This window comes from Tachysurus fulvidraco, chromosome 5 (assembly GCF_022655615.1).
Source record: "Tachysurus fulvidraco isolate hzauxx_2018 chromosome 5, HZAU_PFXX_2.0, whole genome shotgun sequence".
Lineage (NCBI taxonomy): Eukaryota > Metazoa > Chordata > Actinopteri > Siluriformes > Bagridae > Tachysurus > Tachysurus fulvidraco.
In genome coordinates, this window is record NC_062522.1 from 29002392 (window position 1) to 29017890 (window position 15499).

Consider the following 15499-nt stretch of genomic DNA (forward strand, 5'->3'; position numbering starts at 1 on the left):
GCTAATTTAATTGTGGTCATGCAACACAAGTGAACGAGACAATTAATTGAGGCCACGTTTTTTTTCAGGAAGCTTCCACTTCTACCTTGGACAAGCAGGCAATCTGTTTCATTGACTGTTTACTTGTCACATCGTCACTTTTATGGAGTTTTGTGTGTGTCACCAAATGCAAATGCTGTGCCATGTATATACTTGTAAACTTATTGGGGTTTGGCATTCATCAATGTAGTCACAAGAGGATAAAGAAATTAGCATTTGTTTTAAACTTTTGTAAACCTGGAAGAATGAATAATCCAGGTTGGCTAAAAAAAAAACATTTATCCACTTTCTATAAAGGATTAATAGGTTATATATATTTATATACGTGTGTGTGTGTGTGTGTTTGTGTGTATATATATATATATATATATGTATATATATATATATAACTAACCTATTAATATTTATACAAATCATAACCATCAACAACATAACCATCATTTTCAATAAGTAAAAATAAATTATTTAACTTGAATATAAAGTCTTTAGTAAAGACGTGTTTTATTTGGGGTCTGATGCCTATCAGTATTATTATCTTTTTAATTATATATTGGAGTGCTGTGCTTGCAAACCGAACCGACTCGGCGAAAAGAATCGTCCTTAAAGGAGCCGATTCGCTCGTGAATCGCTCATCACTGCTTAGGAAGCTTTCCGGTAATTACAGCGAAACCAGTCATCTGCTTGAGCCATGCAACAGCCAGAGCTCGACTGCCCTTAAACCTGCAGTTAGGATTTCGCCGGTAAGTCTGGTCTATTTTACAAGAATATACACGCGCCGTCTTTCAATACGAACAGAACGACAACGCGGCTGTGTTCTGGTTTGGCCATTTTATGCAGAGCCGAGAAAGGACGAGGTGGAGGACATTTTCTCTGTTAAATCCTGATCTTCTTCAGCAGGCTACGTTTGCGTGATCCTTCTCTTGGGTGTGTGATCAGAGATCTGTGTTATGCATTTTAAATCATCGTATGGTCACGTTTTTATCCAGCCTCAAAGATGAATCAAGATGAATCTCATCCAGCTGCATCATCATCATTATCATCATCAGCATCATCATCATTGTAAACATCATCAGAATCATCATCATCATCATAATCATCATCATTATAAACGTCATCATCATTATCATTATAATCATCGTCATCATCATCATTATAAACATTATCAGCAGCAGCAGCATAATTATCATCATCATTATAAACATCATCATCATTATAAACATCATCATAATCATCATCATCATTATAAACATCAGCATCATGATCATCATCAACATCATCATTATAAACATTATCATCATCAGCCTCAGCATCATCATCATATGCATCATCAGCAGCAGCATCAACATCATTATAAACATCATCATCATCCTCATTATCATTATAATCATCATTAGCATGATCATAATCAGCATTATCACTTGCCATTCCAGATGTTGCACAATAATTCCATAATTATGCATTGGGCTTTTATTTTATACACATTTGTTTTTATCTTCATATCCCTGTACTGATAATTAGCATTTAATTCATTCATTCATTCATTCATTCATTCATTCATTCATTCATTCATTCCTTCAGTCATATCAAGGTCCTATTCACCTCCACCTATTCATGGTCACTGTGAATCACTGTGAAAGTCTATCCCAGAAACACTGGGCACCAGGCAGGGATACACCCTGAATGTGGTGACAGACCAACACAGGACACCCCACACACATTCACACACCCATTACTGCCAATTTTTTGGGATGTGTGATGAAACTAGAGACCCCAGAAATCCACACAGACACAGGGAGATCAAAGCTCTGTACAGACACTTACCTGAACACAGGGTTGAACCTTGGATCCTGGTGTTATGAGATAACGATGCTGCTTTCTTGCATTTCAGATACATGTCTTCTTACTGTACATGTCAGATATTTCTCTATATATCAATATATACCACTGTCTGTATATTATTTGGGTGGACGATTTTCAGCACAGCAGTGATATTAATATAACAGTAATATGCTATCATTATCATTAACATTTCCTGACGATTCTGTGATGTTCTAGGATTAGATATTTATATAATAAATCTGATTTTTTCTGACATGCAGGAGGAAGCATGTCCACCCCAGATCCTCCGTTAGGCCCTTCCCCTGGTCCTGGGCCTTCTCCTGGGCCAATGATGGGGCCTGGACCATCACCTGGATCTTCCCATGGCATGATGGGTCCAAGCCCGGGACCCTCCACCACATCCGGTCACTCTGTCCCTCAGCAAGGAGCCGCTGGTTACACACAGCAGGACAGTATGCACTCCATGCACAAAGTAAGACCACAGTACTTGTGTTTGGATTATATTTGAGTTTGTAGAAGAGCTAAAACTCATGTCAGGTAAGTTGTTGTTGTCACCCCATTTGAACAGTATTTACTGTGATAAAATGTGGTTTTTAATGTACCTTATAGGATATGTTATTGTGTGCATTGCATGTGTATGTGTGTATGTGTGTGTGCACATGTTTGTGCAGTCTCTGGAGAGTCTTCATGAGAAGAATGTAGGAGAGGAATCTCGTTTTGGTCAGATGAAAGGTGTGTCCATGAGAGCTGGTGGACATGCTGGCATGGGGCCTCCACCGAGTCCTATGGACCAACACTCCCAAGGTACAACCCATATATTTTATTGTGAGATGAGTGATTTGAGTATTCAGTTTCTTTGTATATATTCAGCAATCATGTACAGTAATTACATACCATTCCAAGTATTTCCACTGTAGTCGCTGTATTATAAATGAATAATAAATAAATTAATAAAATTAAGCAGAGAGTTAAAATGGTTAACTACTGTTCGGTACCAATTATGTTCTATTTCATTTTTGAATATTGCAGTAATTGTTTCATTCCACTGACAAGTTTTCCTACTAATCTCTTTCTCCTGCTCATTAAGGCTACCCGTCTCCGCTGGGCTCCTCAGATCACGTCTCCAGTCCTCTCCCAGCTGGTGCCCCTCCTACATCTGGTCCTTTACTTTCTTCTTCTTGCACCTCCTCCAGTCCACTAGAGGGCACTGACTCCCAGCCGAACCGCTCTGGGGCTCAGAGCAATACACCCGGAACCTCCGCCAACCCCACACCTTTTAACCAAAACCAGCTGCACCAGCTTAGGGCACAAATCATGGCCTACAAGATGCTGGCACGTGGACAGCCTCTACCCGACCATCTACAGATGGCAGTACAGGGCAAGAGGCCCATGCCAGGCATGCAGCAAGGCCAGACCATGCCAAGTCTGCCCCCTGGTGGAGGAGGAGGGCCAGGTACAGGTCCTGGACCTCTGGGACCCAACTATAGTCGAGGGCATGGTGAGCAAAGTTCTGATGCTATGCACTGTAACATTAAAAATATAGATAAAATGAAATATGCAAATATTAAAATGACAAATTAACTACTGTGACTCGCATAAGGATATCTCCTCTTGCTTTTACACATTTTATGCATTAATTAATTTAAATATTATTTTGACACAATTTTTTTTTGCCCATTCTTCCTGGCTAGATTTCTCAAGCGCTGTCAGATAGAATGGAGACTCTGAGGCCTGTGAGGAAAATGGGTCTTTTACTGGTCCATTCTAAGACAGGTTCTTGATTTTGAACCACTTAAGGTGAAGGGATTATCCTGTTAGAATGTAAAGATCCACTGTACTTTCCGGTCTCTTACAGACTGGGACAGGATTTCTTCATGGACTGTCCTAGTATTTGACTCTAGCTCAATTCTAATCTAGATCTAATCATCTAACCCAAACCTGTTTTTTATTCTCTGCCGATTAAAAGCATCCGCACAACATGATTCTACCACCACCAAGCTTCACTTTAGGGATTTACAGTAACCACAACCACGAGGTGAAAACTTATGCCGTCACAAAAACCGGGTGTTTTTTTTTTTTTTTTGTAAATAAATTTACTAACTATATTGATTTTATCCCCCCATTCATAGCATGTGGGCTCTTTTATGTTATGACATAAAATCCCAGTTAAATCCATTTCACTTCCAGGTTATAACACTACAAAATGTGGTGAAGTTTCAGTGAGTTGAATAGTTATGTAAAGCACTGGACAGGATGCACATCTGAAGTTGCTTGTTTCATTTAACTTATTTCAGACATATAATATATTAGAGGAACATAACATTGGGGTTGACTGCAGTCCACTGTGGTAACTTAAGTAAAGGTTCAGTGTGTTCTGGATGCTCCGCAGTTTTGAGTGGACCAAGTGTGCCCCCATCAGGCCCAAATGCCGTTCCCCCTGCCAACGGGCCACCAAAAACCTGGCCTGAGGGTAAGAAACCTTTATTTTTATTTAACAACGCAGTCATTATAGGGAGCAAATGAATTACTTTTGAAACACAGGTTACTGCTAGAGTACATTTTAAACATTGTACACGAATTAAAAACCTGAATATGAAGCATTTTTAAGGATATGAAATTTTCTTTCAGGTCCCATGGTGAACGCAGCCACGCCTTCTAATGCTCCTCAAAAGCTGATACCTCCACAACCCACCGGCCGGCCATCTCCAGTGCCCCCCTCTGTGCCCCCTGCTGCCTCCCCGGTCATGCCTCCTCAGACTCAGTCTCCTGGACACCCCGGGCACTCGGCCCAGCCAGCGCCCACCATCCCTGTGCATCAGAAACACAACCGAATCACTCCCATGCAGAAACCCTGCGGCCTGGACCCTGTGGAGATCCTACAGGAGAGAGAGTACAGGTATTGGACATGCTTCTTATGTTATTATACATTATTGTATATTATTATATATTGTGCACAAAGCCCAGCATATACCTGAACAACAAAACAACTCAGTATAGTTTTTATTTTGTAAAATGTTTTTTTTTTTTTTTTAAATCTTATACTTTATCAGGCTCGAAGCACGTATAACACACCGCATCCAGGAGCTAGAGAATCTTCCAGGCTCACTAGCTGGAGACCTGCGTACGAAAGCCACCATCGAGCTCAAAGCTCTGCGACTGCTCAACTTTCAGAGACAGGTGTTTGCCATGATACGTTCACACTTCACACGAAATATTTTCACAACAACTCTCATTGGAAATAAATGATCCCTGGTTGCTTTGTCGCTGTATTTGTAAACGTAGCAATAGGCAGTTCATTGCTATTATTTCTTTTATTTGTTGTATACTAATGTAGCAACTAAACAGAAATTTGTGTGTGCGTGCACATGTGGGGTAGCTGCGCCAAGAGGTGGTGGTGTGTATGAGGCGTGACGCGGCTCTCGAGACGGCTCTGGATGCGAAGGCTTATAAGCGCAGTAAGAGACAATCCTTGCGAGAGGCTCGAATCACAGAGAAACTGGAGAAACAGCAAAAGATCGAACAGGAACGCAAACGACGGCAGAAACATCAGGTAAAGACATTCTTCGGGGCTTCGGGTTAACATTAACAAAATATAAACTTTAACATTAGCAAACCAAAAGTTACATGAACAAAGTTATAACAAAGAAAGTTAACCCAGGTATTAGTGAAAATTTGTTTTTATCCTTTAATTCATTTCCTAACTAAAAATAACTTTACTTTTTTGGTAACTCCTGTATTCGTTAAAAGGAGCCTCATTTTTTGGAATTTTGCCACGTGCCCTATGTATATAAAATGTTTTCACAATATTTATCTATCTATCTATCTATCTATCTATCTATCTATCTATCTATCTATCTATCTATCTATCTATCTATCTATCTATCTATCTATCTATCTACCTATCTATCTATCTATCTATCTTCCCCAGGAATATCTAAACAGCATCCTCCAGCATGCCAAAGACTTTAAAGAATACCATCGTTCCATCACTGGAAAGATGCAGAAGCTGACCAAAGCTGTGTCTACGTACCACGCCAACACAGAGCGAGAGCAGAAGAAAGAGAATGAACGCATCGAGAAGGAGAGGATGAGGAGACTGATGGTACGGAGATAGATACGAAACCTTGTCACATTCACGCAGTCTGTGCAGTCTACTAAAATACGTCAGCAGCATTAATACAGAATATGTTTCGATTGATACTCAAACGCAATCTTCCACTGACTCTTCTTCGCTCTCCAGGCAGAAGATGAGGAGGGATACAGGAAGCTGATCGATCAGAAGAAGGATAAGCGGCTGGCGTACCTGTTGCAGCAGACTGATGAGTACGTGGCCAACCTGACCGAGCTGGTTCGGGCTCACAAGGCGGCCCAGGCTCTCAAAGAGAAGAAGAAGAAAAAGAAAAAGAAGAAGAAGCTGGAGAACGCCGAAGGGCAGCCACTCGCTTTGGGACCAGATGGAGAGGTCGGTGAATGATTCGTATGAAGGCCTGTCCTCAGTGTGAGTGCGTTAGAACCTGCTGCTGAATAATAATGACTTTGATAACAGGAAGAATTTTAAGGAAATCCTGAACATGGACTTTACACATGGATAGTAATATATAGGGCTTATAATAATGTAGGGCTTGTCATACTGTGCTTAATCTCAGCTTCATCATAGATCATTCGGAACCTCGTTTTAACCCCGAGTCATATTTCAGAATTGAGGTTTAGCTTCACTTTTTACTTTAGAAAGCTTAAAACAGAGCCACGATGCTTACATGAGACAAGATGCTCTTTAAATTGATCATGCGCTGTATTTATTCTGTCATGGTTGTTGTCGCTTTACTCACGGTTTAGAGATGTACAATGTGAAAGGTCAGACGTTAGGAATAGCCAGAAATAATTGTTAACCTTAGGTACAGTATGGGATAACACCCGGGAATGACCTTTAAGAAATTATTGTGTAGTGTAACTGGATGAATTTGTTTGAGCGAAATTATTTAATTCTGTAAAGATTCGGACAAGCGAATGTTAAACACAGAACAAGACTCATTCAGTGACTGTAGTTATTGAATAATTTATGGTAGTGACTGTATAATATGCTTTAAAATGACTAAGTAATAAGAAGAGTCCTTAAGGAGTCCAAATAATGTATGGACATTTTTTTTTATCCAGTCTTATTGCTACTTTGCCCCCCCTGATGGTGTTCAGGTTACACGTCACGATTGACACGTCAGGATCTGTGCATCTTCTTTCTTTCGTAGCCGCTGGACGAGACGAGTCAGATGAGTGACCTGCCTGTGAAGGTGATCCACGTGGACAGCGGGAAGATCCTGAGCGGAGTGGACGCTCCCAAAGCGGGACAGCTGGATACCTGGCTGGAGATGAACCCTGGGTGAGCGTCTGAACACCATGAGGGATTTCACTCACATACAGTAGCTGGGGTTATAGAGGAAGTTCGTTGCTCTAAAGGTTTACTCTCTTTCTTTACAGCTATGAGGTAGCGCCGAGATCAGACAGCGAGGACACAGGTTCTGATGAGGACGAGGTGATGCAGCTAGCGGCGTTATTATGTTTTGCATTGAAATGATTGTACAAGAAAGAAAAAACAAAATAAAAATGCACTTGTAATGCGTATATATTATTTATAAGAAGGCTGTGAATGACATTTTTAATGTAGTTCGATTGCAAAATATTCGAATGTGGCTAAATATTAACGATTCAGACAGATTGGACTGATGTGGTGCTTTGTATTGCTTGTATTGCATAAATTTACAGAAACATTTGGGCAATAATCATATATATACATATATAATATAATCATATATATATATATATATATTTTTTCTTACTTCTATTATACATTTCTTTGTATACATTTATACATCTTCATCTAGTCTTAAAGCAGATCATTTTTGTTATTTATGTTTCTTCAGACACACATGCAAACACACACACACACACACACAACACACACAAACACACACAGTCACAGTCTGTGAGGGTAAAAATATATCGAAATACAGCTCCAGCACACACACTGGAACATGTGAATACAACTACTAATTATAATAACATTTCTTTTTCAATTCTATACAGCACTGTTTCAGAAGTTTCCCACATAACGTTTACCTTTACCTGCACTGTTGCTTTTATGATAATGCATTCTTCCTCACTAAAGGAGGAAGAGGAAGAGCCCCAACCATCACAGGCTCCAGTGGAAGAGAAGAAAAAGATTCCAGATCCAGACAGTGAGGATGTTTCAGAAGTAGACGCTCGTCACATCATTGAGTAAGTACCGCTGGGCTGGGAGCAAGATTAATAAAAGGAATTAGATAATTTAAATATAATTGAATACGATTAACCTTAAATCATTCTTATATGTGAGTGTGTGTGTGTGTGTGTGTGTTTTTATTTTGTAGGCATGCCAAGCAGGATGTAGATGATGAATATGGTGGTGCAGCGTTCACATGCGGCCTGCAGTCGTACTACTCAGTCGCTCACGCGGTCACCGAAAAGGTCGATAGACAGTCGTCCTTGTTGATTAACGGGCAGCTCAAACAGTATCAGGTACAAAAAAAAAGAAAAAACAAAGTCTGTCACACAACAAAAGTTTCAAATTCATTTTCATGTCAGGAATCGAACCCACATGACTTGATGATTTGTATGTATTTCCAGAAATAAACTGGAGATAATTAGTATTATTTTCCATGCCAATTTAACGTTTGAGCCACACATCCAAAATACGGTTAAAACACTTTTGCGTTTTCCCATATTGATTGCTGCAATGCCTTGTTTTTGTTGGCTGGGGTGTCTAAAGCTACCTTAAACAATTTACAGGTAGTACAAAATTCAGCGGCGCGAATACTTACTAGAACAAAGTTAAAAGATCATATTTCTTAATCCTTAATCCTTAATCCTTCTTAATCAGTCCTTGCACTGGCTCCCCGTTAGGTTTAGGGTTGATTTTAAGATTCTGATGCTTACCTACAAGGCCTTACATGGGTTAGCTCCTCAATATTTGTCTGATCTTTTAATTTCTTATATTCTATCTTGCGACCTTCGTTCTTCTGAAACTGGTCTTTTAACTGTTCCTTTAACTCGTTTAAAATCGATGGGAGATAGGGGCCTTCTCTTCACTACTGTAGCTCCATTCATTCATTCATTCATTTTCTACCGCTTATCCGAACTTCTCGGGTCACGGGGAGCCTGTGCCTATCTCAGGCGTCATCGGGCATCGAGGCAGGATACACCCTGGATGGAGTGCCAACCCATCGCAGGGCACACACACTCTCATTCACTCACACACACACACACACACACACACACACACACACACACACAATACGGACAATTTTCCAGAGATGCCAATCAACCTACCATGCATGTATTTGGAACGGGGGAGGAAACCGGAGTACCCGGAGGAAACCCCCGAGGCACGGGGAGAACATGCAAACTCCACACACACAAGGTGGAGGCGGGAATCGAACCCCCAACCCTGGAGGTGTGAGGCAAAGGTGCTAACCACTAAGACACCGTGTCCCCCACTGTAGTTCCAAAACTGTGGAATTCTTTACCAACTGAGATAAAGCAAGCACTTTGAAATCTCAACTCAAAACTCAACTTAGGGTAGCTTTTAATTTGACTAAATGTAATTTTACCTAGTGCTTATTTCATAGTCTATTTTTGTTGCTTTAATTTGAATCTTTATATTATGTGTTTATTTTTTGTTGTTTTTATTTTGCTTTTGTAAAGCGCTTTGAGATGTTCTTTTAAAGGCGCTATAGAAAATAAAGGTTATTATTATTTTTATGTCATTATTTGTTTACAGCTGTAAGTCGAAACAACCGCTCATGTACAAATTGAAAGGGTTTCCTCTAAAACTCGATTTCATCTAATTGCAGAGTTTAAAGCGTATATTAGAGAAGCAGGAAGAAGAATACATAACGTGAATCGAACCATGAACAAAAACAGATAAAGTCAGGGTGAACAGCAATATCAGTGTAAACCCAAGATCAATGACAGCACAAAAACTGCTTGGTAAAGACAGGCAGGTAAACTCTGAACACAACTTTGTGCTGAAAACAGAAACATGAGGGTTTAAGAATAGAAACTACTTAAAGTTGAAATGAAAACAGGTGAGGGGGGCACGGTGGCTTAGTGGTTAGCACGTTTGCCTCACACCTCCAGGGTTGGGGGTTCGATTCCCGCCTCCGCTTTGTGTGTGTGGAGTTTGCATGTTCTCCCCGTGCCTCGGGGGTTTCCTCCGGGTACTACGGTTTGCTCCCCCGGTCCAAAGACATGCATGGTAGGTTGATTGGCATCTCTGGAAAATTGTCCGTAGTGTGTGAGTGTGTGAGTGAATGAGAGTGTGTGTGCCCTGTGATGGGTTGGCACTCCGTCCAGGGTGTATCCTGCCTCGATGCCCGATGACGCCTGAGATAGGCACAGGCTCCCCGTGACCCGAGAAGTTCAGATAAGCGGTAGAAAATGAATGAATGAATGAAAACAGGTGACAACCAGTGATGTGGCAACATAAACAAAAACATGACAACAAGGAAGGCCGGGGTTGCTTATGTGAACTGAGCGACTCTGACAACAGGAAGTGCTGTTAAAATGATGCACAATTTAAAATCCTTAATCAAATAAACATGATTAGAGCTCTCTATAATTCCTCGAATATCCACATTTGGACCTTCCAGTTCATCATTTTTGTCAAATACAAGAACACATAAAAAAAATTATTCCTACTTTTATTGTATCATTAATGTCAATAATCCAAGTAATTCGATTTTTATCCTTTGAACACTTTTTTTCAACAGATAAAAGGTTTAGAGTGGCTGGTGTCTCTGTACAATAATAATCTGAATGGAATCCTAGCTGATGAGATGGGTTTAGGAAAAACCATCCAGACTATCGCGCTCATCACCTACCTCATGGAGTACAAACGCCTCAACGGTCCATATCTCATCATCGTACCGCTTTCGTGAGTGACACACTACTGTTTTTCCTAAACTTCCTTTTGTTTCTACGTTCATGTTTGGTCATAAAATTCTGTGTTGTTTTGGGTAGAACTCTTTCTAACTGGGTCTACGAGTTTGACAAATGGGCCCCGTCTGTAGTGAAGGTCTCCTACAAGGTGAGTCGGTCCTGGATCTTAACGCACAAATGAACAAAAGGCTTTGTTTATGAGTACAATCTAGAGATCTTTATCTGAATATTGATATTTATGTTTTCAGGGATCTCCTGCAGCCAGACGGGCGTTTGTTCCTCAACTCCGCAGTGGAAAATTCAACGTTCTTCTCACCACCTATGAGTACATCATTAAAGACAAGCAAATATTGGCAAAGGTAATACAAGAACATTTGTAAAAGGGCATATATCTGGTTTAGCAGATTCAGAATTAGACTTATTTTAACAGTAATCACATCTACGGCATTTGGCAGACTTGCACCTTTATCTAATTTTATACAAACGAGGGTTTAGAGCCTTGCTCAGGGGCCCAGCAGTGGATGCTTGGTGGTCCTAGGTGATCCTTCAAGCTCACAACCTCCCAGTTGGTAGTCCAACACATTAAGCCCTGAGCTACAACATCCCTATAAGGAAATAGATGTTTTATCTCTCATCCTGATCAGCCTCACTCACATCTCAGTGTCCTCCATAACTACATCTGACTAGCATTGGACAGTTTTGATCCAATGTCAGTTACTTGCAGTCATGTAGGCAGACTGAAAATGAGCTTCATTTTTTATTTTAATTTACTTTATTCAACTGTGTACATCAGATCCACCTGACTGAATGAAGTGGTATTATTACAACACATCCAACATGACTTGATGTGTGTATTTTTAAAGCCATGTGCATTTTCATTCATTCATTCATTCATTCATTCATTCATTTCGACCGTTATCTGAACTTCTCAAGGCATCATTGGGCATCGAGGCAGGATACACCCTGGACGGAGTGCCAACCCATCACAGGGCACACACACACTCTCATTCACTCACACACTCACACACTACGGACAATTTTCCAGAGATGCCAATCAACCTACCATGCATGTCTTTGGACCGGGGGAGGAAACCGGAGTACCCGGAGGAAACCCCCGAGGCACGGGGAGAACATGCAAACTCCACACACACAAAGCGGAGGCGGGAATCGAACCCCCAACCCTGGAGGTGTGAGGCAACCGTGCTAACCACTAAGCCACCGTGCCCCCCATGTGCATTTTAATTGCCTAAATATAATACTATCATTATTACTCCCATCAGCACCAATGTCCTTATGAGTTTTTGCAGTGTAATTGGTTTATATTAATACTACACAATCACGCTCACTCTACATCGTTCATTTTATACATTAGACTAACTGACCACAGATTCCTTTATTTAACGTATAGATGAACAAACACAGTATGGATGTGGCACTAATTGCTGTTCAGACGTTCAGACACAGATTACAGCCTGGTACAGGTTTAAATCCTTATCGCATTGAACTCATTCGCATGCGTTGTGACCGGTTCCAGATACGCTGGAAGTATATGATCGTGGATGAGGGCCACCGGATGAAGAACCATCACTGTAAGCTGACTCAGGTGCTGAACACACACTACCTGGCTCCGAGGCGCGTACTGCTGACAGGGACACCACTGCAGAACAAGCTGCCTGAGCTCTGGGCACTGCTCAACTTCCTGTTGCCAACCATCTTCAAGAGCTGCAGCACCTTCGAACAGTGGTTCAACGCCCCTTTTGCCATGACAGGAGAGAAGGTCGGAAGGGTTTTTATACTGTATTTACTCTGGGTCTGAGAGTCGATAAGGTTAATAAGGTTAACACGGTTAGTAATTGTTGTATTTGTAAGTATGCGATCATCATATACCTCTCTATACACTGTCACTACCTATTTCAAACACGTAGGTGGACCTGAACGAAGAGGAGACCATCCTGATCATTCGCCGTCTCCACAAAGTGCTCCGCCCCTTCCTGTTACGTAGGCTGAAGAAAGAGGTGGAAGCTCAGCTACCTGAGAAGGTCAGGAGAGCGTTTAGCATAAATCGCATAAGTAGCTCAACAATAAGTGGCGCAGCTTTCTAGATTAGTATTAGTGCTTACAAGCACCCATCCTTAAAAACATAATTTCTGCACTTCTGTATGAAAACGTTGAGCTTTCTCTGCTTTGTTGTGTTGCCACAGGTGGAATATGTGATCAAGTGCGATATGTCAGCACTGCAGAGGGTTCTTTACAGACACATGCAGGCCAAAGGGGTTCTGCTGACCGATGGATCTGAAAAAGACAAGAAGGTAAGTAGTTGTAGTTACCAGTGAGGATTAGTTTAGTTGTAGCTTGCTTTATATCTGAATGCAGATTTAGGATCAGAGTTATGACAAAATATTTCTCTGTGTGTGTGTGTGTGTGTGTGTGTGTGTTTCAGGGTAAAGGCGGCACTAAAACTCTGATGAACACAATCATGCAGTTGAGGAAGATTTGTAATCATCCCTACATGTTCCAGCAGATCGAGGTACTGTACAATATGTGCATTAGAGCAATTGCCAGTCTGTTTATCGACATAAACTATAATATATGTATTTTCTTTGCCTCATCGTGTGAGTCAGACTTTATATAAGAACAGGTTCATACAAGGCATTTCTACTTCTTTCAATATTTACACACATCTAATAGCACATTTTTTAAATGATTGACCTTTTTTCAATTCATTTAACGCAGGAGTCCTTTTCTGAGCACTTGGGGTTTTCTGGTGGTATAGTACAAGGGTGAGTCTCTCAGCACATCATGAAGATATCATTAGCCTTAACATTTTAAAGTAATAATTTAGTGACTGACACTTTTATCCTTTGACATTTAACCAGCGCTGACCTGTATCGAGCTTCTGGAAAGTTTGAAGTGCTGGACCGGATCCTTCCCAAACTCCGAGCGACCAATCACAAAGTGCTGCTCTTCTGCCAGATGACATCACTGATGACCATCATGGAGGACTATTTTGCGTATCGCAACTTTAAATACCTCCGTCTGGATGGTATGACCAGCAGCTAATCACACTTTTTTTTTCTCTCTCTCTCTTTCATTTCCGATCTACAATCAAACCAAACAATAATATGTACAGTAAGACTATGATATCTAGGATAACTCACATAACCACGCTTTATCACCATGGTGAGCATAAAAACATCTCAGAATAGGTCAAAATAATCCTTATACTCAAGATCAGTATAACTTTTAAGAATATACGTCATCTCTGTTAGCGCTGAAGGCACATCTGGATGATTGTGTGCTGTGGGAAACCAAGATAAACCTCAGAGATGCTCTTTAATAATAATAATAATAATAATAATAATAATAATAACTACACAGTTCCTGCAGCATGATCATGTAGATTAGAAACTCAGACAGACCTACAGAAAGACATATAGATAGATAGATAGATAGATAGATAGATAGATAGATAGATAGATAGATAGATAGATAGATAGATAGATAGATAGATAGATAGATAGATAGATAGATCCGACTGTGTTCTAACAGCGGGAACTCTGTGTGTAGGTACCACTAAGGCAGAGGATCGTGGCATGCTGCTGAAGATGTTTAATGATCCAGAGTCACAGTTCTTCATCTTCCTGCTGAGCACCAGGGCAGGGGGTCTTGGTCTTAACCTGCAGAGTGCGGACACGGTGGTCATCTTTGACAGTGATTGGAACCCTCACCAGGTAATAAAGTCACCTGAACACAGAGTACTCGCTTGGTATAAGACATTAAATAACATAATATGGAGTCCAGATAGCTGTATTTTATCCTCTGTGATTGTATTATTAATGAACAGTAGTTCCTGAATAGAGGTAGTATCTTTAAATTTCTCTTTCATTTCTATATGTAGGACCTGCAGGCTCAGGACCGGGCTCATCGTATCGGGCAGCAGAACGAGGTACGGGTGTTACGCTTGTGCACTGTGAACAGTGTTGAAGAGAAAATCCTCGCTGCTGCCAAGTACAAGCTCAACGTGGACCAGAAGGTCATCCAAGCAGGCATGTTTGACCAGAAATCTTCCAGTCACGAGCGCCGTGCGTTCCTGCAGGCCATCCTGGAGCACGAGGAGCAGGACGAGGTCACGGATATGTCTATACTCTATTTCTGACATGTTGAACAACTATGCTGTTCATGCGCTTCGTTTCTCACTCGTTCTTCTTCTCTATCCTTATTTATTCAGGAAGAGGATGAAGTTCCAGACGATGAAACTGTGAATCAGATGATAGCAAGGAGTGAAGAGGAGTTTGATCACTTCATGGTTTGCCTTCCTCTTATGTATTTATCAGCATGATCATAAATGAGGAACGATGGGCTCAAGAGATGACTCGTTTTTCATTTTTATGGCCCAGAAATAAGCTCCGCCCCAGTTGATTTTTCTGCTCTGCCTGACTTTTATAAAAGGTGACATACGAGACCTCCAGAATGCCAGCAGAGGATTGAGGGGAAGGAGGAAGGCTGGTCTATGTTTGAATTGCAATTACAATTCACCTCAATGGAAGCAGAGGACTCTGGAAATGACATAGTGCTTCTTTAAAGAAAAGAGCTGTGAGTCTATGTGTAAAAAAAAAGTGTGTAGTTTATAGATAAATATTTGTTTTAAAAC

At 40.8% G+C, this 15499-nt stretch overlaps 1 protein-coding gene across 3 annotated transcripts in view; it reads left to right on the plus strand.

Annotated features, from left to right (window-relative positions):
- Positions 1–633: 633 nt before the first annotated feature.
- LOC113634530 (transcription activator BRG1) overlaps positions 634–15499 on the plus strand; it is a 19425-nt gene continuing 4559 nt past the window's right edge. For 2 of the 3 annotated variants that reach the window (XM_027133559.2, XM_027133560.2), the window contains exons 1-26: positions 634–779; positions 2139–2350; positions 2550–2682; positions 2966–3376; positions 4268–4348; positions 4507–4774; positions 4929–5055; positions 5255–5428; positions 5807–5980; positions 6119–6340; positions 7122–7252; positions 7351–7405; positions 8039–8148; positions 8280–8427; positions 10680–10843; positions 10930–10996; positions 11097–11207; positions 12383–12625; positions 12774–12887; positions 13050–13157; positions 13289–13375; positions 13582–13628; positions 13725–13891; positions 14416–14579; positions 14747–14974; positions 15077–15154. In XM_027133559.2, coding sequence (XP_026989360.1) covers positions 2147–2350; positions 2550–2682; positions 2966–3376; positions 4268–4348; positions 4507–4774; positions 4929–5055; positions 5255–5428; positions 5807–5980; positions 6119–6340; positions 7122–7252; positions 7351–7405; positions 8039–8148; positions 8280–8427; positions 10680–10843; positions 10930–10996; positions 11097–11207; positions 12383–12625; positions 12774–12887; positions 13050–13157; positions 13289–13375; positions 13582–13628; positions 13725–13891; positions 14416–14579; positions 14747–14974; positions 15077–15154 — 3816 coding nt within the window. In that variant the 5' untranslated portion in view covers positions 634–779; positions 2139–2146. Of the gene's footprint in view, positions 780–2138; positions 2351–2549; positions 2683–2965; positions 3377–4267; positions 4349–4506; positions 4775–4928; positions 5056–5254; positions 5429–5806; positions 5981–6118; positions 6341–7121; positions 7253–7350; positions 7406–8038; positions 8149–8279; positions 8428–10679; positions 10844–10929; positions 10997–11096; positions 11208–12382; positions 12626–12773; positions 12888–13049; positions 13158–13288; positions 13376–13581; positions 13629–13724; positions 13892–14415; positions 14580–14746; positions 14975–15076; positions 15155–15297; positions 15442–15499 lie in introns of all 3 variants that reach the window. The other variant, XR_007140649.1, reaches the window with a different exon arrangement.